General features: G+C 39.7%; 2 protein-coding genes across 2 annotated transcripts; one reads left to right on the top strand and one right to left on the bottom strand.

Moving 5' to 3' along the window:
• Positions 1 to 9,566: 9,566 nt before the first annotated feature.
• Positions 9,567 to 15,987, top strand: cilp (cartilage intermediate layer protein, nucleotide pyrophosphohydrolase; the record flags this gene model as incomplete). The annotated part of the gene is made up of 7 exons (XM_079160903.1): positions 9,567 to 9,633; positions 10,395 to 10,658; positions 11,636 to 11,815; positions 11,924 to 12,229; positions 12,380 to 12,488; positions 13,064 to 13,212; positions 13,371 to 15,987. 7 exons carry the CDS (start codon positions 9,567 to 9,569, stop codon positions 15,731 to 15,733), a joined length of 3,438 nt encoding a protein of 1,145 aa, XP_079017029.1. The 3' UTR covers positions 15,734 to 15,987.
• A 49-nt stretch (positions 15,988 to 16,036) lies between these two features.
• On the bottom strand, positions 16,037 to 21,828 carry eif3jb (eukaryotic translation initiation factor 3, subunit Jb). The gene is made up of 8 exons (XM_079164550.1): positions 21,771 to 21,828; positions 21,534 to 21,622; positions 19,252 to 19,309; positions 19,024 to 19,130; positions 18,098 to 18,194; positions 17,793 to 17,963; positions 17,608 to 17,681; positions 16,037 to 17,236 (listed from the first exon to the last, which is right to left on the bottom strand). The coding sequence occupies exons 1-8, from the start codon at positions 21,781 to 21,783 to the stop codon at positions 17,108 to 17,110; spliced, it is 738 nt and encodes a 245-aa protein (XP_079020676.1). The 5' UTR covers positions 21,784 to 21,828; the 3' UTR covers positions 16,037 to 17,107.
• Positions 21,829 to 23,401: the final 1,573 nt, after the last annotated feature.

Genomic DNA, 23,401 nt, shown 5'->3' with positions numbered 1-23,401 from the left:
AGATATTTTATTTCACTAACAGTGATTTAGTATATATCAAAAAGAGATTTCAATTAAAGTAAACCAGAGAGAGAGACACTGGGATGGACATAAAGAGTTTTGTTGGTCAGGTTTTCTATACATTCTCTTTCTGTCTATGAGTGAGTCATCTGATTGGGCAACAGATCCGTGTCCAACACATCTTCTTCTCTTCTCCTGTAAAGCAGCTGAACAGCTGAATCAAGCCAGGTTTTAAACGACTCATGAAAACTCATGATCGTATGCATTTTTTCCAGCTGTCGAGTTTCCTGTATTTTATCGTGGGACCGAAAAGCACGAATAACTGATTATCTTCACATAAATGTTCTCTTTCATGAATCTGGATGAAAGTCTGTAATTCTTCCTATTGTTTTTCCACATTCATTTTATCCTCAGTAAAGAACATATGTCCAGTGGTCTTGAACATTTGTCTTCATTCAGGCCAAAGGTATTTTAAGAGGATTTTGCATTAAGCATTATAACAAAAAGGAGAACAGGAAAATATGTTTGAAGGATAAATATGAATGATGTTCTATATTGTTGTCATTGTCAATAATTCCAAAAAAGCAAAACCAATCAATACTTCATGACTTCATGTCCTTCCCTGCCTCTCCAGCAGTAGTCCTCAGTCACCTAACCTCTACCTTCCAGCACACCTGTCCCTCATTCCCCATAATCAGCATATATAAACCTGCCCACCAACACTCAGTCTGTTGTGTAGTCATTCATGCCTGCCTGCTCACTTTTGGGATTCGTTTGCCTATAACTTCTTGCCATGTTGCTGACTTTAAGTAAACCTTGTTTTATTCCTTCCAGCCCTTGTCGTTGAGTCTTGAATTCAAACATCACCTGAAACTGAAAAATTACAATACAAACAGTCAAGAGCATACAACAAGCAGATACAACATCACTATGTTAGTTGTAGAGCTGTGGCAGTGGGGTGAAAGTGGGATCTGTGAAACTTTTTAACAGATCAGTTTTCAGCTTACAAATTTCACAGAAGATTTACCAAACTTTTTTTTTTTTCTGATTGAAGGCATTTTTAAGACTGCAATGAATACATTTAGGTTTTAAATAATGTGAAGACGAAAGGTTTTTGAGGGAAAATATTCTGCTTTTCCTCTACTAAATCAAATTTCATCCTCCTCCTCCAGACCTTTAGAACTGGGGTCTCCAGAGGTCTCCGAACAACTGTCCAAGACGAAAATGGACGACCTCGTTGAGCACATACCATCCGTCTTCCAGGTCAGCCCCACATGTTTCTAATCTAGCCCTTAATTCTGCATGTCTTCATGCTTTACTGAGCTGGGAACATAAAGGAGGTGCTATAACCTTTACACATGCTCTCTATAATGTGTCAGCAGAAAAACATGTTCCTTCTCCCTCTGCTTGTAGCCATGTTACCATACAGTATCTTTGTAGTAGTGAAGTGGAAATATTGCACTTTGGTCAGGTTTGGTATCATGATAATGGGTTTGGTCTTACATCATGCAGATTTTTACTCTCTCCTGCTTTTCTTTGTGACTGTGAATCTTCAAGTTGATGAATAGAGATTTGTTGTATAAGCAGTGTTTAGTTTTTGCATAAATGCCAGGTTAGTAATGTGTAAGGTGACCTGATTTCGCCATCCCAAAGCATTACCATTAGTGTTTTATTAGTGGAGATTTCACGATCATCTCATTTTGATTAATCATCATTGTCATCTCCTGCACAAATATCTTCGTTCAGTTAGTGACTTGCTATTGAACATAATGGATAATTTAGCAGCTTAAGGGTCAGATATTTCCCTCTGGACTTGGTAGTGACCAAAAACAGAGCTACAATTATTTCTGTTTTTTTTTTTCAGGGCCAGTTTGTAGCGTCTCAAGGAGATCTAATATCAGAATGTTGCACCACCATGTTTCTACAGTAGCCCAGAATGGATAAACTTAACACTAGCTCTAGTGAGAGCCTTTAACATTTTTACTTTACCTTAAGGACACCGTAGTTCTCCAGTGACGTGCCTGTGAAACTACGGTACTGTGAGCTGCAGAGTGCAAAACCGTGGTACTGACAGACACCGTCTGACTTCTGTTGCTTGTAAAGTAGTGTTAAGTGTTAAGTGCTAAGGATGGCCTCTGAGCAAGGCAAACGGTGTTCCCATGGTTTTGTGCTTGATGGCTCACATTACCGAAGTCTCTGAAAGGAAGGACTGAGCAGAGGGATGTTCAGTTGTTTGCTATCTGCAACCTCACCGCCAGATGCTACCAAATCCTACACACGGTCCCTTTCACTTCCTTTACTGAAGTTTATCGGAATGATGGACACAACTGAAGGAATGCTCAGCATACAACTTTTGTAAAGTCATTATTTTTGTGTTTAGATTGGAACTACTTTGCACATTACCTGTATCTGTTGGTAAGAGTGTGAAGAGAGTTAAAGTGACGTATTACATTTGCTGTCAGAGTCTTGTTGTTGAAGAAGAGGCTGTCCATATGATTTTACTTTTACCCTCAACCTAAAATTTGTTGTAATGCACTTACTAGTTAAAGATTACCCATAACAAATAAATATACATATATGTTTAATGTTTGTGTACAAGTCAAATCCCTATAGCCTTCAGGTTAACATGTTTAGCTACAACTGTTGTTCAACCCTACCGTCAAAAATACAGTGTTTAACCTGAAACGTTTTAATCATCAGATGTCGAAGAACGGTCTGTTAACCTTTAGCCTCTTTGTGTTGCAGATTTCCTCTGTGATGTATCTACTCATACTTAAAGAAGCACCTCTCTCCAAGACACAAAGTGTCCCATCTTTAAACTCCAATAACATTTCCTTCGTGGAGACTCAGACACAACCAGTTTTCTTTTATCGTCTATGACTGTGAGTAATACGGCTCAGTCTAATAATAAGATGCTTAGATCATAGCTTTGTTTGTTAGGCTATGTTCTGAAACATAAGTGTTACTTTGATCCAGAGCACACTGGACGCACACACAGTAGATGTTTGACAATATTCTTAAAACATGAATTATCAAACGAAAAAGACTTGTCCAGTGAAAATGTTGTATCTCTGTAAGTTAGATCTGAAATGATTAGTTGATTAATCAATTAGTCAATCAACAGAAATTAATACACAACCATTTTGCTAATGGAGTAATTTTATTCAGCAAGCAAAACACACATTTCCACATATTCCTGCTTCTCCTTTATGGTGATATGCTGCTTTTCTCTGAACAATATCATTTTGAGTAACATACACATATACATGTATACATTTGGGTTTTTGACTGTCTGTCGGACAAAACAAAACATTTGAAGACGTCACCTTGGGCTCTGGGAAATGTAACCAGAAGTTGTTCACTATTCTCTGATATGTAGAATTACAAATTTAGTAAATTAATAAACAAAACTAATTGCTGCATTAATTGACAATGTAAATAATCATTAGTTGCTGCCGTGCATTATTTTAATTATCTCTGCGTATTATATATAATCGTTCCTGCTCTCTAGCAGTGAAGTGATCCCTTCCCAGAAAGAGATGGGAGACACAATCCACAGTCGCAATTCTTTGCAAAAAATAGTTTAGGTTTAGTTATATTCTTTTGAATCCTTTGAATAGGAAAAACGATACTAGACTGTGGAAGATGATCACTTGATTTGTCCAACTCTTGATTTGTCCCTAACTTTTACACACAATGAGAACTGTGGATTTTGTGCCACTAATAACTTTTCAATGTCCAAATGGCCATGTAAGTATATTGTTTTAAGATAGACTTGAAAAAATGTGAACCTATCCTTTAACCTACAGTATCTCAGTATACTGCAGGTTAAACAGAACAGACTCTTGTAGCTGAGACAGAGGTTAGGCAGAGAGCACTGGGGGTTTGGTTTTGGTCCCTTTAATGACTCTACCAGTGAAAGTATGCAGAGCAACTTCTGCTTCTGTCATTAGGGGCCCGGCCTCACACAGAGGGAGAGGGAGTCCACTCCACTTCCTTTAGGTAACTTCCGGGGCGGGGGGGGGGAATCATTCAGATTCGTGCATATTGCAAAGACATTTAGAAGTCCACACGTTTTGACTTTTGGGGAAGGACATCATTTTTTATTGTACAAGAGTTGCATTGATGATGAAAAGGAACTGCTTCTATTACAAGGAGAGGTTTTTTCATTGAGGATAAAATTGGTTTGGACCACAGAGAGTCCCATGAGAAATAAATCTCAAGAACTGCATCCCAACGCTTACAGATTGTTGTTAAGATTGGACTGAGATAGCTGAGAGAGCTTCATTCTTCATAATACAGTCATTTGTCACTGTCACTGATTTAAACCTATTAGCGATAAAAGAGAAGCTGTATCTGATACAAAATGAAAACTAATATTGCTTGCATCGTGTATTTGAATAATGGCATGTTAAAGAACTTAGCAAAAATCCTGACATTTTTGCAGTTATCTTGGTAAACTGTGCTCATGAGACCTTTTCTGCCTTCTAGCTCCAGCAGACGTGAGTTGGTGTTATCATATCTTGTGGTGGTTGTAGTTATGCATTGTTTATTCTTGTGTAAACTCTGTTTCTGGCTTTACAACCTCTTCAATTTATGGCATGTCAGGTCAGGATGTTGCTTTTATTTTTGTTTTTGTTCTGAGCACATAGAACATATTTAGTATTATGAAAGAAGGCAGCCAGCCCCCCCTGTTTGTCCCCGTGACTGACAGGTATATCTTCAACATGTGAAAACACTCAATGCTGATGCTGTTGGAGAACTTATTCTCAAAGACGGTGCTATGTTACAAGATATTTTTCAAACATTTCAGTATTCCAACACATATGACAACTCATTTAAATCGTCTATATGTTGTGAATCGGTCCCTAATTAAGGAAGACAGAAATGCCAGTGGTGGAAAAAGTTTTCACATCTCTTTACTTTAGTAAAAGTAGAAAAATTAAATACAATACTCCAATATAAGTAAAAGCACTACATTGTAGAACTCACAGTAAGTTAAAGTTCAGTATTGTCAACAAATTTACCTAAAGTTGGATGCAGTAGAATGTCCCTTGTGAGTGTTGTATTATCACATATTGTATTACTAAATGTTGTAGAATTTAAAAGTTGTAGATGGTCAGACATTTATTTCTCCTACAACTACTACTAGTACTACTACCTGCCTAATATATGTTTGGGTACTGTAATCTATGATAATGCAATCATATTGTAAATGATGATCATGTCTTATAATCAATATTTTAATCGGAAAAGTAACCAATAACCATAGCTGTCAAATAAATGTAACAGCACAATAATTGTAGTGGATTAGTAGCTTAAAGAAACAGAAAATGGAAATACTCACGTAAAGCACAAGTATCTAAAAAATATACTTCAGTATTTGAATAAATCTACGTGGTTACTTTCCATCACTGCAACACACTGCTCCAGATGAGTGTCCAATGCAGCACTAAAATGAAACATATGGTGAAACTAAACAAATCAATGAAAGATCTTTCCGTTTGTCATTTAAACTTTTTATTGGAAAGTAGTAAAGTATTTACAGTGAATACCAGCCTGTTAGACAAAACTACACCTTTTGCACGACATAGTGTAGCGTGTTTAAAGCAAACCAAAATCTGTGTTATTTGACGCAATTCCACTTTGACCAATGTGATTTACCCGCCTTGAAATCAGACCGTTTGTTTGAAAGAAGGCCGTGTCCTCTCCTGTCCGAACTTTGTTTTTGTGTGTCCAATCCTTCACCTTTTACACTTTCCTGTCCTCACATCATCACACACCACATCTTTCCTCCCTGCTTAAAGAAAGACATAAAGTCCTTTGAGGAGCTAAAATGTACCATAAAGTTGTTCTCACTAAACTGCTTGTGAATGTTAGAAATATTCTGTAAGTTATGGAAAAAAAAATAACCTGACATCTCGAGTTTATGCAATTGTAGGCTAACGGATACATGTATATCTAAATTAATATTTGCAATATTAATGACTTTCGCAAAGAATTCACTTCAAGTAGAATATAGATCTGTTTTACTGAGGATGATGAAACACTGCTGTAAAATTAGGATATCAGGACCAAAGTCAACTGAACTCAATTAACCATGTCACTGAAAACATTTGTACTATCTTCTAGACCGGCATGTAATATGAATACAGCAGTATAAATCAATGTTTTTCCATCAGTTCTTCTTCTCCTGTATTAAAAAGAATGACTGAATTGAGGATGTATGTTGCTTCCCCAGCAGTGATTTCCCAGGAGCATTGCGCTGATCCTTTGTTAACTCGCTCCTGATTTTACACATTGACACATATTTCCTTACACCTTACCAAAAGCAAATCACCCCTGCTGAGGTAAAAGCAAGTGGTGGAAGGTGTGTATGAAGCAATGTGCTTGTTGAACAGAATTGTTTTTTCCCCTGAGGAGAACACTGTCTTCACCTCAAGTAGCCATGCACTACAGGCACAATGTACTGTACACCAGTCATGGTCACCAGTCATAGTCACAGCATGAGGTCAGCTAATGAATGATGTGTAGAAAAACAACAGACGACTTTACAGGATCTCTAACAGACATGATACAAGTGTGCACTGTGCTCAAGTAATGTAATTGAGTTACTTGTCTTACATGAGCATTTCTCTTCAGATTCTGATTATTAATACAAAATATGAATCAACAAAAAATGGTATATTTGTATTGGATCTGCTACCCAGCAGACTGTAAAGTATTCAAAAAAAGCTCCACCTTTACCAGCCAAAATATTAAAGTAATGATATTAATGCATCAGTAATAATATCCCATTAATATAATATATATTATTCTGTTATGGGCCACTCTGCAAAAATTAGTACTTTTATTTTTGGTACTCTAAGTTTATTTTGAGGCACATATTTTTGTTCTCAAGGGACAGTGTTTTTTTAAGTGCTACATTTTGACTTTTTGATGGCTTCTCTCATACTAGTCTATGACTTATTAAACTCTGACTCTTTTTTTATACTTTTTTTCGACATAACATGACATTTTTACCTTTTTTATAGAAAAAATGTATGTGACATATTATATAAATTTTGCATGGTATACTATATTATGACATTTTATGACATTTTTGTCACATTGTTCATGGCATACTATATTACAAAGTTTTTAAGACTTTTCGTGATGTTTTTTTTCTAACATTATATTCTGACTCTTTGTGGTGTTGGGACATCACCATGTGGTTGGAACAAAGGGAGTAGGGAGTTGGGCCCACACAGGATTTATCGCCACGCAACTTGAAGCTCCGGATACCGAATTTAATGAAGAAATTCGAAGAGCCACATCGACCGCTACAAAGTCATCTCAGAGTAAGAGGCTTGTGTCTGGGCAGAGATGGGTCATAGTGTGTTTTATATTTTGTTTTGTTTAGTTTTAATTGTACTGTGAACGTGCTATTGTGTATGTTTTACGGACCGCCAGGTTCCGTGCTGTGAAGAAACTACTGTTGTATTCCGTGCTGCTGTAATAGTGTTGTGTTTGGATCAGTCACCGCGAGTAAGGTTAGTAACTGTAACTATCACTTAAATTATCACTGGCCGAATCTGAGTTCGCCAGTCGGGTTTCTGTGTGATAGAGAAACAGTTCCTGTATTTTATTGCGGCAGTGAGTATCTGCCATGTTTTGAGTTTTCCTTTTTTTCTCTTCTTTTCTTTGACTTTTTGTTTAACTAACCGACACACACACACACACGCACGCATGCACGCACGCACGCGCGCGCGCACACACACTCTCTCTCTCACCACAGATTGTTTGTTGATTTTAGATAGTAGACGCGTAATTGAATAGTAGTCGTTAGGTTGATATTTTATTTGACTTGATCAATATTATTGGAATTTAATAAACTCTGTTATACTTTAAAGAGCAGCTTTCTGTGATTACTTTGATTATAGCTGGATATTGTGGCCTGTGTTCGAATTCAAACCTTCACTGTTGACTCTGAATGTGGAATAGTACTTTGACTATTGACATTGTGTGTGAACACCAATTATTTTGAGACTTCATTTATAATTTGGTTATTGGTCCCTGATCTCAGGGTGGTGCCCATTTATTATGTATTAATAATCTTATTGACATTAATAATTGTATTAATGTCAATTATTTCGTTTTTATACTTGCTGATAACCAAACACGCTTCTGCCAGATCCTAACAGTGGCATACTATACGATGACATTTTAAAGAATTGTTTTCATGGCATAGCATACTATGACTTTTTCTGGCACACTATACTATATTTTTTTGGTGATCATTTATTGCATTTTTTTATAGACTTTATTATGATATTGGGGGGGGAGTTGATTTATTAACACCAGCATTTGTTACTCAGACCCCATGACTGTCCTTTTATACAAAGCACGATCTAATAACCATTGGGTGAGAGATTAGTTATATGGATAACAGTGTAATGAAAAGACACTGAGGGAGGGGTGCTGGTGGCAGAGGTATAAATGAGACAACGAAGGAGTGAGCTGAACTAGAGTGAAGAACAGAGGAGGAGGAGAGAGATGTGTGAGTGAAATACAAAGAAAGAAAAAGTAGGAAAAGAGTAAAGAAGGACATTTCTATACAACAATCTGAAGCCAGGAGTTCCGTTTACTCAACAAGAAGGTAAGAAAGAAACAGATTAATACATAAGTTAATGTGTCCACATCAATCTAACTACGCATGTACTTAAACTCATATAGGCAGAGCAATATCTTACATGCAACTTATTTATATGATTAAAATGTAATCGGGAAATAGTCGTTTGAGTTTAAAATAAGCTACAAGTGAAGACTTTATTAAAATGTCAATGCCTGATCATGTCAAATACATCCATCTTTACTTCTGATTGGTAACTTACATGTCTAATAATAGTCCTTTGTTGTAATTACTGCTATTGCATGTAACCCAGGCTGCCCAATCCTAATTTTATCAATATCCTTTCTTTTTGTCCAATTTAAAAGCAAGGGGGAACAATTAGTCTGTAATGTGGGGTTTTGCCAGTGAATTCTTTTTTTTTCCATTTAAACTGTACAAAAGCAAACCTTGTGGGGGGGGGGGGGGGGGGGTTGGATTGTGTAGCCAGTGTTTCGTTTGCGGTTGCAAAAATGTTTCAGTGTCCGGTGACAAATGGTGATGGCTAACACAGATGTGCAATCTGAGTGGGTGGTTTCTGTCCAACCATGTTTTTCTTTTTTTCAACAAATTAGACAAAGATGATGGAATCTATCTTTAAAGAAACATTTTAGTTTTAGATGACTATTGTTTCAATCACTTTTGGTAAGTTAAACATTAAAACAAAATTTCAGAAAGTAGCGTGATTTATTACATATAACTGTCTAATTGACTCACAGTTGTGTTAGGGATGCGTTGTGTGGCTTAAAGAAAATGTAAATGCAACATTCAACCTTGTTTTTTGTTATTTTACACCATATTTAATCCAAATTTTACCACCAGTGAGGCTCTACCACTGGACTCTATCTTCTTTAGAGTTCCCGGTGTGAATTGAGAGAGGTGAAGATTCAAGGGTCAGACGTAGCGGCAGCGTGTGAGAATGTCAGTGAGGCCTCTTCTTCTTCTCACCCTGGGAATCACCACAGCCATTGTCGTTACAGCTCAAGGTGGGTCGATCACCAATATTCACACAGCACCCTTCCTACAAACGTATACAGCAGATGGGGACACTCACATACGTGTATATACATCGAAACACAGACAAATAGTTGTGCATTGCAAAACAAGGTTGGAGAAAAAATAAAAGTACAGTCAAAGGATATTAATGTGTTAAATGTTTTAATGTGTGTGTGGGCAGTCACATTTTCTAAATTATTGGTTACCCGCTACTGTATTTTTCTGTGATCTGACCAAGTTGAACTGGTCAGCATTTACGTTCAAAATTGACTGTGCTAGACAGCTACAACTGAATTACAGTTTGCAGATTTTACCGACGGCTGTTGTCAACTGCAATAAGTATTACCTCCTAAAACGTCTTTCTAAATCTTTCAGAAAGAAAATCAATTTGAATAGTTCAAGGTTAAAGGTTTTCACAACCAGAATTCTCAGATGCATAAACATTATCCTCAAGATTAACATGACTTTAGATATTTAATGGTTTGATATCATGTTTGAGTTAAATACAACTCACTCATTTTGGAGAGGCGAGAGCTAAGTGCATTGTTAGATATGACTGTAGTGCACAGTACAAAAATCATGTGAGATACAGTAAAAGATCTGTCAAATGTTTGGATTCATCTCTTGTAGAGTCATAGAGAAGAGACAACAAAGATTCATCCCCTTCTGTGTTCCACTCTGATGGTAGCTTTTATTCCCAATGTACTGAATATGTCAACTATAAAAAGTTCCTAACAGGCTTTCTGTTTAGATGAGTGGACCACATGGTTCAATGTCGATCACCCCGGAGGCCGTGGAGACTATGAGCAGCTGGAGGCCATTCGCTTCTACTACCGTGCCCGAGTGTGTGAGACTCCCAAGGCAATCGAAGCCAGAACCACTGAATGGATGCCAGCACGTGAAACTGGGGAGACGGTCCATGCAGACCCCACTGTAGGCTTCTGGTGCCTTAACGAAGAGCAGGGTCCTGAACGCAACTGCTCCAACTACGCAGTCCGTTTCCTCTGTCCCAAAGGTTTGATCTTATAACACCTTTGATATTCATTCAGTCACCAAAAATCATTCTCAATATAACAGTAAGGCCCTACACTCTGGGGCAAATTCATGAAGGATTGAGCGGCTGTTGTGCTAAACCTGTGCTAATAATATTTATAATTCTCAAAGCACCGACAGGGTGAAATACGACCCTAACTACGGAGTCAAGCAAGTAGCTTTTCTGTGCTATTTGCATAGTTAAATAAGGTAATATGCATAATGTTGGTGTTAAATCACCCCTTTTCATTGCAACTAAGCCGCATTACAAAAACAGTAAATTCACAAAGATCAGCGTGAATAGCTACACGCAGTTAAAGTGAAATTATTTGTTGGTGGTAACTTAAGTGCCTATGGTGTGTTCGCTCAAACTTTTATTTTGAGATGCAGTTCATGCAGGTGCATGTTGCCTCAACAAAAGTCTGTTTTTCAAATGTGTCATTTTGGCACCTTGAGAGAAACCACATATCTCTACAGCCGATATCTCCAAAACTAGGCAACTCAAAACAATCTAAACTGAGCTCTACAGGTAAGAGGGAAAATGTTTATTTTTGGCAGAACTGTCCCTTTAAAATAAGAGAAATTTAATTAATATTTTCCTCATTGATGAAATATGTCACTCACCTGCCCAACTTGAATCGACTAAGTGTATCGGGTGCCGACGGGCTCAGGCTGCCTCTCTCCCCTCACAACCAAAGCCTCGGTCTCAAGTGCATTTATCCTTTGCCATATGGATAATTGCAATCAGATGCGAAAAAAGGGCAAATCACACTCAGCTGTTGCAAATGATGTGTAATTCATGGTAATATCAGCCTCCACAATCCATTCTTTGTGAATCCACCCCTCTGAGTCGTGTACTTCAAACTCCTGACTTCTGACTTTGCTGGTGATACAGGTGCAAATAAGAAGGGTCCTTCTTCTCAGGTGATTATTTGACTGTCATTTGCACTTTTCCAATAGATAACAGTGTGAACATTCAGGGTGACTGGGGTCCGTGGTCAGACTGGAACCCATGCCCTGCCCTCTGTGGTCAGGTGGGGGTCCAACTGCGCTCTAGAACCTGCCAGTCACGCTTTATGCCTTGCAGTGGACCTAAAGTAGATGAGATAGCATGCAGTGGACCTGAGTGCCCCAAAACAGGTGAGCTAGCCCTAGATTACTCAGACAGACCCTTCTTCTGCAATTCTCTATTTATTCATCATCAAATCTGGAAGACCCATGGCTAACTTGGTATATTTTACTCTTTAGATTGCTCCCTGCAGTGTGTGATGGGGAAGGCAAATGCTGAGTGTGACGCATGCATGTGTAAGCAACACATCCTTCTGGGTTCTGTTCGTGGTGCGGGGGGCCTCACTGCTGAAGGGGCTACTATCCTTCGCTCTGGCAAGCTGCTTACCCTTACCGACCACAACGGCCATTACCGCATCCCTGGTATCTGCCCTGATGGCAACACTACCCTGACAGTCAGCCTGCAGGGCCATGCCACCCTCAGTGTTGTTGTGCCTCACAGTGCTGAACGTACCTCTGTCATCAGTGTCCAGCTGAAAAGAACAGGTACAGTGGATATCTGTAGATTTGCACCAACATATTTCATTGCAGTTAACAAACACATTTTTTAGGTACATGTTATTGACAAGTTTGTTAAACATGTAAGGAAGCTAATAGTTGATGTTATTTTTATCTCCGATGTTTGATTTGTTTTAGAGAAGCTTCATGTGTTGGGCAAGCCTGAGAGCAAGGTCAGGAGGGAAGGTCAAACTGCTGCCTTCTGCTGTAAAGTGGCAGGAACACCACAACCAGACAAGTACCAATGGTAAGACTTGTGACAGTGAATTTATAGACCACAAATGTTTTTGAGTCATAGAGACACAGGGCTGTAGTCAAGACAAGTCAGAGTCTAGACCAAGTCAAGACCAAATCCAGAGCATATCGAGTCCTGTTCAGGACCAAAATATAGGCAATAGTGTCTGTCCAATGGTAACATAGTGATTAAGGAGTAAGGATGGACAGAAATAATGTATCTATAAACAATATTCATCTGTCTTCTAATATCAAACTAATAAATGCATTGAATTAAGTTTGAGGACCATAACAGGTTTCTACAGGTACATTATGAAAGCGGCAGAGGTGTATTTTTTTTTTTCTCGCATGATGATGAGAAGAATCAAGCAGCGTTCTTTACAACTGAATGCTGATCAGCAGACTGGAACAACTCGACCAGTTCTCAATAGCTGAGCCCGAGACCAAGACAAATACTAGACTTCAACAAAGTGGTCTTGAGGCCAGACTTGAGTACTACAGCCCTTCATGGATGCATCAAATATCTGAGTAATAAAGTATGGAATAATCAATGACTTTGCTTCCCTTTTCTTCTGTGTGAACCAATAGGTTTCATAACAACAGTCTCCTGGAGAAGCAGTCTGATAGCACCTTGGTCCTGAAAAATCTGAACCCTGAGCAGACTGGGGAGTACTATTGCAAAGCAAGCGGTCCCTCTGGGGCTATTAAGACCAAACCAGCTACACTCAAAGTCTTAGGTATGTTCTCAATAAATGTATATTAAATACACAGGAATATGAATGCACACACTTTGTAAGCATTGTGTAAAGTAATATAAATGGGATTCCTACGATATTTTACATCAGAAAGATGACAGTATGATCAAACTAAATTCAACACTTCATCTTTTACACAGGTAGAGACGAGCATTCATGTAATCCCAAGCCTGAATCCCACCTCATTCGTCTTCCACATGACTGCCACCAAAACAGCACAGACTCCTTTTACTATGATGTTGGCAAGTGCCCCTCAAGTACATGTGCTGGACAGCTGGACAATGGCATCAGGTGCAAAGACAAAGTGGCTTACTGCTGTGGAGTCAAAAAGATGGAGGCGAGGCAGCTAACATGCCAGGGCTACCAACTGCCCACCATGGTGGTGGCTGAGTGTGGCTGCCAGAAATGTGTGGACACCAAGGCCATTGTGTATGGTAGGGCCATTGCTGCAGACAATGGTGAGCCAATGAGGTTTGGCCATGTCTTTATGAATGGAGTCCGAATCAGCCGCACAGGCTACAAAGGTACATTCTCCATCCAGGTTCCTCCAGACACAGTGAGGCTAGTCCTGACTTTTGTGGACAACATGCAGAAATTTGTTGACACCACAAAGGTACTTCCATTTAACACCAAAGGAGGGGCTGTTTACCATGAGATCAAACTTCTAAGAAAGAAACTTCCTGTGACCATCAGCCCAACAGAAATCAACACTCTGGAGCTTGGGGAGATAGAGGGCCAGGAGGCAATGGTTCAAATCCAGATTCCTCCCTATGCCTTCTATACAGAAAAAGGAGAAGTCTTCACTGGTAATGTTAATGCTAGTGTAACGTTCCTAGACCCCAGAGACGTGTCCACAGCTGCTGCAGCTCAAAGTGATCTCAACTTTGTCGGAGATGAAGGAGATACTATGCCGCTGAGAACCTACGGGATGTTCTCAGTTGACTTTAGGGGGGAAGAAAACAATGAGCCGCTGAACGCAGGTGAAGTGAAGGTGTTCCTAGATTCTGCCCAGGTGAAGATGTCTGAGCACCTCAATACCATGAAGCTGTGGTCACTGAACCCGGATACTGGTCTGTGGGAGGAGGAAGGAAGCCTGCAGGTGGAGAAGAAAAGAAGAGGAAAAAGGGAGGAGAGAACCTTCCTGATTGGTAACATGGAGATCAGAGAGAGACGTCTTTTTAACTTAGACGTCCCAGAGAACCGCAGGTGTTATGTGAAAGTGCGGACCTTCCGTAGTGAACGCTTCATGCCCAGTGAGCAGGTGGAGGGAGTTGTGGTGAGTCTTATAAACATGGAGCCCACGGCTGGCTACTCAACTAACCCACGTGCCTGGGGCCGTTTCGATAGTGTCATAACTGGCTCCAATGGTGCCTGTCTTCCTGCTTTTTGCGATGAACAAAAAGCTGATGCCTACTCCGCCTATGTCATGGCCAACCTTGGAGGAGAAGAGCTGGAGGCCGTCTCTTCTGCTCCCAAACTCAATCCCAACTTAATTGGAGTGCCCCAGCCTTACCTGGGTAAGATGAACTACAGACGCACTGACCATGAAGACCCTAGAGTAAAGAAGACTGCGTTCAGCATCAATGTGGCAAAACCAAGTCCCAACACAGCAGAAGAAAGCAATGGACCAGTGTACACATTTGAGAACTTGAAAGAATGTGAGGAGGCCTCGTTCAGTGCAGCACACTTCCGCTTCTCAAGAGTAGAAGGAGACCGCTATGACTACAACACAGTGCCGTTCAATGAAGACGATCCAATGAGCTGGACAGAGGACTACCTGACCTGGTGGCCCAAGCCAATGGAATACCGGGCCTGTTACATCAAAGTAAAAGTTAACAGCCCACATGAGATCAATGTGCGGTCCCGTAACATGGGTGGCACCCACCCGAAGACGAAAGGCCAGCTGTATGGCCTCCGAGATAGTCGCAGCATCCGTGACATGGACCAGGCAACTGTTTCAGCTGTATGCCTGGAGTTCAAGTGCAGTGGGATGCTGTACGATCAGGAACGTGTAGATCGTACCCTGGTGAAGGTGATTCCACAAGGAAGCTGTAAAAGAGATCAGGTTAACGCAATCCTTCAGGAGTATCTGGTCAACCATCTGCCCCTCGCCGTCAACAATGACACCAATGAGTTCACAATGCTAGCACCTCTTGACCCCCTGGGCCACAACTACGGAATTTATACGGTGACGGACCAGGATCCCCGCACAGCCAAAGAGATCGCACTCGGACGCTGCTTTGACGGCAGTTCTGACGGTACATCTCGTGTTATGAAGAGCAATGAGGGCGTAGCGCTGACGTTCACCTGTGGAGATCGTGAGGTGAAAAGCCAGAGTGTCTTCCAGGCCCTGCAGAGTTCTCAAGGTCAAACAGTAACAAGCGTGGTGAGAGGAGAAGGTAGGCAGAACCGGCGCCGACAGAGGGCCAACGCACCCCGCAGCAGCAGCAGCAGACGAAGTACAAGAAATCCTGCAGGAAGGCGCACAAAGGCCAGAAGCTAAATTACAACACTGAAGGCTGAATGGAAAAAAAGACCTGCAATGGAGACGACAGGATTAACCTTGTTTTAATAAACATTTTATATTTACTTTTCTTTCAAATTAAGGGAATATTTAACTAAACAAACCTAAACCTATTTCTTGCATTTTTGTTTTACCTTAAAGTTTCAACTGTACTGTGGCAAATATTTACTTGAAAGTGTAAATAGAGTATTTATTACACATGCTATAAAAAAATAAATAATCAGGGTGCTGTGTTATTGCATTTAAGTTTTTCATTGATGTTGTAAACAAGAACAGAAACAATTTATTTTTGACCAGTGATTTATTAAATTAGATGCTTATAAAACACTGCAGATGCTGTATCTTCCACATTGTGTGTATCCAATTGTCCATGTAACATTGAAACTGGTCAATTGCTCGAAAAAAGGAGAAATACACCCCTCTCTCAATTAACTGTAGCCCGTATGAAGACATGGTGGGTGACGCCCATAAGCCCCCGCTCCTCATCACACTTGATACAAGCCTGCAGAAGCAATGATTAGGAGACCAGATGAAGCAAGTTAATCCACTTGCCCGATCCATACCTATCTGCATTAGTAGAAATCAAATTAGTAAATTACTTTTCTTAATGCACAAAAAATACCATTAAGTACTTTTTGCTCCATATTTTCAAGGATATTCCAGAGATGTATCAAGAGAATGGCTATGAGGTTTTAAAGTCACATCTATTATAGCCTACTTGTCTATCCCTTTAACCTTAGAGTGAATGTCATGTGCTCTCTGTAGAATTACAACTACTACTTACATGTTGCATCAGTCTCAAAATCATCCACAACGCAACCATTCCAGAGATAAAGATGAATAATTGTTCTGAATTTGGCAACCAAAGTTATAGATACTATATACTTTCCTGTAAGAGAACCATCCACAGGTAAGCAAGACCAATAACATAATCATGACGTTCTGGTTAAAGAATTTGCATAGAACCTTGTGTTTCTATGTCACTGTACTTATAACTGCAATACTGTATCTGCTGTTTTAAAAGAAGCAACATTTAATAAAAAATGAGGCCTACAAAACTCAGCCAACAGCAGTTACAATATATTCTCCATTGAAGCTGGGTCACCCAACAGATAATGTATGATGTGTGTGTGAGTCGAGGCTGAATGAGACAGAGAAAAGGCAATTCCATATGTATGAACAAAGAGTTGTGAGACTGGATGCTCCCTGGTATAGTCCCTCTGGTCATTGAAGCAAAATGAAGGGGGCAACACATAGTTCAGATTTTCCAGGATGGCACTGGACAGCATGAGACGGTACAGCTGCGTTTCTGTGGGTTAGGAGGGGTAAAGGGCAGTAGTGATGGGGCCAGTGTCACATGAAGTCCTCATAGTCTTGGGCGTAGCCACCATCAAACTCTGCATAGTCAAGGTCATCTCTCATCTGTGCTTTCAATCCACCTCCAGCGACGACCCCTTTCTTCTTCTTCTTGCCTTTGTTTTGCTGTAAAGAAAAATATAAATCCATTTTAAAGAAATGACTTAATATACGACTACACATTTACAGCAAAACTAATGTCCTGATTTGATCTGAGAATTCTCTGGTTTAACTATGCAACAAACTAAATTATTAATGTATTCTGCTGGTAAATTACCAAGTTCCATATTATAAATTGAATTGACAAACATATAGTTAAAAAAAAAAATCTGAATTAGTAAAGAAACCACATGAATGTTTAAGAACAAAGACTGCATAGAGCAGTTGATGTCTACTTTGAGCACACATTTGGTCTACTTTGCCAGGTGAACAGCACCCCCTTCTGCATATGAACTAGAGATCAGAATATGAGATAATACAAGCATGCAGTCACTCACTTTTTCTTGTTTCTGTTTTTCACTAAGTAGGGCTGTCAGGGAATTACTGACTTTCTTCAAGTCCTCTATTTCCACTGTAAGAGGGAGAAAGACAGCTTTGATTGAAATGCAAGGTACTGATATAGTGAATAAGTGTAATTAATGATCTATATTGTTCAGTAAAAACTGTAAAAGATGCTGCTTACATGAAATACAAAGTTCCCGAAACAATGAATCCAAGAAACTTGAATAATGATCAGATTTTTCAAACAGGGATATCTTTTCTTTCAGCAATTTTTCAAACTCTGTGAAGTCGTCTTTAGAAGATGGACACATAGCGTCAATCCCAGTGACACTGTTTGAAGCGCTGCTTACGCCTGGAAGAACATTAAAAAAAAAAAAAAGTTAAAAAAAGAACATACAGATTCACAGATGCAAAGCCACCCCCAGCCAAGGACTTTTTCCAGCTTTGATCTTTTTCTAATTTACCCGAAGTGTGATCATTTCTTACCAAAAGCATCTTTTGCTAGCTCCAAGTCAGCGTCTTCCTGTAATTTCTTCACTCTTATCTTTTCTGCAAGTTGATCTTCAGGTGCGAGCTCTTCTTCCTGTAATAAAAGATGTCCCAAAGTCAAAATGAAAGCATTACAATAGATCAGGGGTGGCCAACCAGTCAGAGACCAAGAGCCACATTTTTTACTGTGTTACCGCAAAGAGCCACATCATACACATGGGCACACATGAACATCACCCTATCCCTTCCTCACACACACACATACCTTTGCTCAGCCAGATTTATTGTAAATGTCACACACCAATATGATAATGACAGAAATTGACTCCTAAGACCACAGGCCAGTCATTTTCAACAATGAACATTGTGTACACCAGGGGTGTCAAACTCATTGTCGCTCTGGGGCCACATCAGCATCATGGTTGCCCCCAAAGGGCCGGTTGTCGGCGGGGGGGGGGGGGGGGGGTGCTGCTGCTCCTTCTTCGTCGGCGGGGAGGGTGGCTGCTGCTGCTGCTGTCACATACGCTGGTGGAGGTGTGCGCGGCGCGTGCGGATCGGGGAGGAGCTCCGCCTTGCGCGATACAACGGATATTTGTAAATTGTCCGACTTTTACATTTTTACTTAAAGCGGGGCTTTCAAACAGTCCGTCTCGGCGTTAAATGGGTCGACGAGGAACGTAATATGTGGCCGCACATGCGCGTTTGACGAAAATACCGTATTTAACTCAAGCGAAGCGAACACGAACATTAAAAAAACACAAATACAAACTTCGATATGAACGTAAGAGCCGCATGAAACCGGGCAAAGAGCCGCATGCGGCTCGCGAGCCGCGGGTTGGCCACCCCTGCAATAGATGAACACAGTTTGTAAATGATATAGAACTGTAACGGCCATAAGGGAGAAGAAAAAAAACCCAACTCACATCCTCCAACTCTTTCTTCTTCAGCTCCTGTTCTTTCTTTAACTGGTTCTCTTTCTCTTTGATCTTCTCACTCAGCTTTTTCTTTTCAGAAACCTTTTTCTCTAGTGCTTTAAATAATGGAATAAGAACACAAGTGAATTTGCAGTAAAGGCAGACAACTTTGCTAAATGTTAACATACAATGGATTACGTTCATCTGAAACAGGCAGAAAAAAAAACATATCTGTACCCTTTTTCTTCATCTCTGCCTTTTTCTCTTTTTCTTCCTCCTCATCATCCCAATTGTCCTGGGAAAAAATGAATTGAGACAATGATGAGGAAGTAAACTTTTCCAACACAACACACAAACAGTGCATGACTTACACAAACTTAAACAAAATGGCCTAAATCAATGCAACTACACTACAGGTAAAGTCCATCAGCATCTAAGCTGGTAACGTCTAGGTCCATCCAAACCAAAAGAGTGTTTTCACCTGCCTCTTGAATGTCTTTTGGACCTTGAAGCCATTTCAAAATTCCACTAATTCTGCTTTAATCAACAACCGAGTTTGAATCCATCTACATTTAGCTAACGCCAATGTCACTAGTCCATGCTATGTCCAACCAAATGACAATTTTTGGGGTTTTAAGTTCAGGATGTGGGCAAATTGGAGTGTAATTGTTGGGTATTTTAGCAAGGATCTTGCATACCACCAGCGGTAGGTTTATCACAGTTTGGGAACATCAGGCTGCCCAATAATTTTGTGAGACTTTGCGTACATCTTCCATATTGTGATAGTAACAATATGCGTTTTGGTATTGAAGCCTTCAGTACATGATGTTTAGTTTGGTATGTGCCATCCTTTCCTCAAACGGCTGTTTATGTTACACACACAAATTTTGACAGCACACCAGTTGCTTTCTGCTGTAGCAGTGCTGTAGAATGCTAGTTGGTTTAGCTCGATTAGAAGGGTGAGTCTGCAGATTCAGACTGTGCCAAAGCAGCTTATGCCTAAAGAGTATCACTGCGTATATGCGACCGCACTCAATTGTAGACAATACAGATTGAAAGCATCATGGTTTAAGTGCATGAGCACTGCAACAATGATTCAGGAACTGTCAACAGGTCCGATTCATATGATGGGAGCATAGCAGAATCAGAAATACTTTAGATTTATACGACAGACATTTCTGTTACATGTGATTTATTATTGTCAATATGTCCGTATTGGAGTGCCGTAAAGAAGTCTGGCCAAGGAGTAACTGTTGAACATTAATCATTTTTAAAATAAATAAACAATAAATCTGTTTTCCTTATTGTACCAAAAACGTACCAAACTGTGACCCAAAAACCGAAATAACTAACTCATCTTTACAAAGAGACAACACACATTACTCAATGAGATTTGAAAAGCAAGCTATTGTATGAGCATATTGTACAATACCTCAAAATAATCCACTTACAAATTAATATATTTTGAGAAGTAATTCATTGTTGGTCCCTAATTTGGCACAAACATTTTACCATGCTTGCTGAATAAGCCCACAGACTGTACTATGGAGGACATGACATCATCAGTTTGTTTCGTTTTGGGCACCATATGCGACAGAAAACTTAACAATTGAGGAGGCCTCTACTAGCACTTTCCCCGAGTGAATATCAAGAGGTTTCTGGACAGTAACCATGTCAACTTCTAGCTAATAACCACTTGTACCACAGTATCAACTGAGCACCTGTTTCCTACTACATGCCTGTTGTAACGCTGGAAAGTGCTAGGCCTTGTCCGAGGCTTGAGTTGAGTCATCAACCCATGTGATGATTTCATCAGATTGTGGCTAAAGTTGGTTAGCAAGCTAAGGCCGCCTCATGTTGAACGTAACTCAAGCTGATGGGATCCAGGACAGGACACAACATCGTCTACAACCATTTAATGACACGAACTTTGAGCAACGATGAGGCAATCATCTACATCAACCACACAAGTACTCCAGACCACTTAACGACGCTATTGTTATTCACCATTTAAGCTCATTTCAGTCGCAAACTCATGAGTTTGCTAGCTAGCGAGTTTGCTAGCTAACTTGAGTGGCCCGTAAAAGATTAGCTTCAAGCTACGTTATCCAAATTTAGACCGGCTATCCAAGAATTACCTAGTTACTTGTAAGCTTCTAAATGAAAGCAAACTACACTAGTGTCCATAGGATTGAGTTTAATTCACTGTGGTAACGGTACATTACACCAGTTGAAAACGAGTGGTAGCCTAACGTTAGCTAGATTTAGTGGAGTTACTACAGGCTGCCAGATAGAGCCACATGAGTTAGCTTTATGCTAGCTGACGGTTAACACGGGCTCGGAGGTTAGGATTGACAGACAGCCTGAAACCGCGATGAAGCATAGATCACATAGACAATGTCTCATCCCAATGTTAGCTTGACATTAACTGGTCGAGTTTAACATCTTACTTAACGTTAAGCCCGACACGCGGAGGCTAACTTTAGCCCGAGCTCATACAGAACGAATGTTTAATGTACCTTAACATCGTCCTCGTCGTCTTCACCTTCCCATTTGTCCATCGATGCCGCCTTTTTATTCGGCTCCTCCGGCTCGAAGCTTTCAGCGTCTGTAAAAACGACAACATGAAACCCGTTAGGCCAATCCACATCTAATGGCTGAGTGAAACAAAAAACGAAGTGCAAGGCTTGTAAAACAATGACTGTGTGAAGCGGCTGATGTACAGATAGCGATCCTTCCTAACTTAAGTTGCTCACCCCAGTCCGCCATGTTGGCTGTGTTGGTTGTGTTTGACAGGCACGCAGTAGAGTCAGTGCAGCAGCCCGTTGGCCACGTTCAGAAACGGCTCCCACCTTCTGGACGTCACTCTGAGCGCTTATCTTATGACACGGCCTCCCTGAGCTAACGTTACCTCAGGCAACACGACACCGATACCCGGGTTCCTTTATTTAATGAAATAGTCGCTAAACATAAGGAGGGTGATGTGGTGTGGGATGGATAATGTGACAAACAGTGGTGGAATTAATTTACACTGACGTTACTGTATACATTATTTTAACAGATCGCTCACACTGGTCACTTTTTAAAGTCAAAATAATGAGTCAACATGTTTAGATTTAAGTCATATTGTTAGTTTATCAAAAAATCTAAAATTAATTTGTACTCTAAAAATCAATCTTGACGTGCTATACAATGTCCATAATTATCATATTTAACTATCTCCATATTGTTGACTTAACAAATCTAAATAAATACGTTTATATAAATACAAGAAAATGGATGAAAGCAGTCCACTGTATTTTTTTATTAGATACCATGTTTATCATAAATGAACAGAGTCAATCAGAGGCAGATTGGTTCAGTTTAATAACTTAGATCTATCACACCAGAAAGTGTTTACAAGATAACACTCACAGCAAAAATAGACTGAAGTTGACCAACACTAGTACAACAAGGTCTCATTGAGCATTATGTACCCGTTATCGAATTAAAACAACTCACAATAGATATATAAATGTAGCAAACAATAGGTACTACTCTTACTGACAAAAATATATAATTTTATATAATTTCACAAAAATATATAACTTAGTATATTTGCATCACAACTTTTATTTGGTCACAAGTGTCTCATAACTACATTTAAATCTTTTAAGTGTTTGAGTTGCTTTTCTGGGTTTGGCGTCACATCCAAGAGAAGGGGCAGTACATGTTTATCAAAAAGTTAATATATAAATAAATAAGCAAAATATATATAAGTGTATGAAAATAAGTATGTGAGTGTTGGTTTGACTTGATGGATTTAATGTTTATATTTTATACTGTAACAAAGTTTTTTTGTATATATTTTGATTTAAACTAGACATTTGGTTGGTTCAGTGCTGAATGTTGATGTGTGTCTATAAGTGTCAGTTGCACAGAATAAATTACAATCTCAATAAATACACTTTATAGAAATCTTGAAGTGCTGCTTATTTCAAAGAAGTATGGTATTGCACAGATAAATGAGATCATCTTGGTTATGATGTTGCTGAGGGGTTTCCAGATCCAGCAGGGGTGAGTGGGGTCATGTGCCAGGGCAGATCAGGGCAGGGCAGGGCAGGAGCAGCAGCATCAGCAGTCCCAGTATGACACACAGAGGACTGTGGCTCAGTGCCAGCCCCAGGGACTTCCCTGCAGGAATACAGTGAAACCAATATAAATGTTTTGCAATACAAAGCGAGTTATTCGTCTTTGTATGTCATAGGAAAAAACACTGTTAAAGAGTATTTCATTACATCTTCTTGAGTTGGCCAGTTGGGATATTCCAGTATTAGAGGTAAGTTTCTATTATCGCCATGAAATAAATGGAAGAATAATCATCATCCCAATTGAATCTGTTTCTTTT

This window comes from Pholis gunnellus, assembly GCF_910591455.1.
Source record: "Pholis gunnellus genome assembly, chromosome: 1".
NCBI classification, from domain to species: Eukaryota; Metazoa; Chordata; class Actinopteri; order Perciformes; family Pholidae; genus Pholis; species Pholis gunnellus.
Note: the sequence above shows the minus strand (reverse complement) of the source record. Positions and strands in the feature narration are given on the sequence as shown.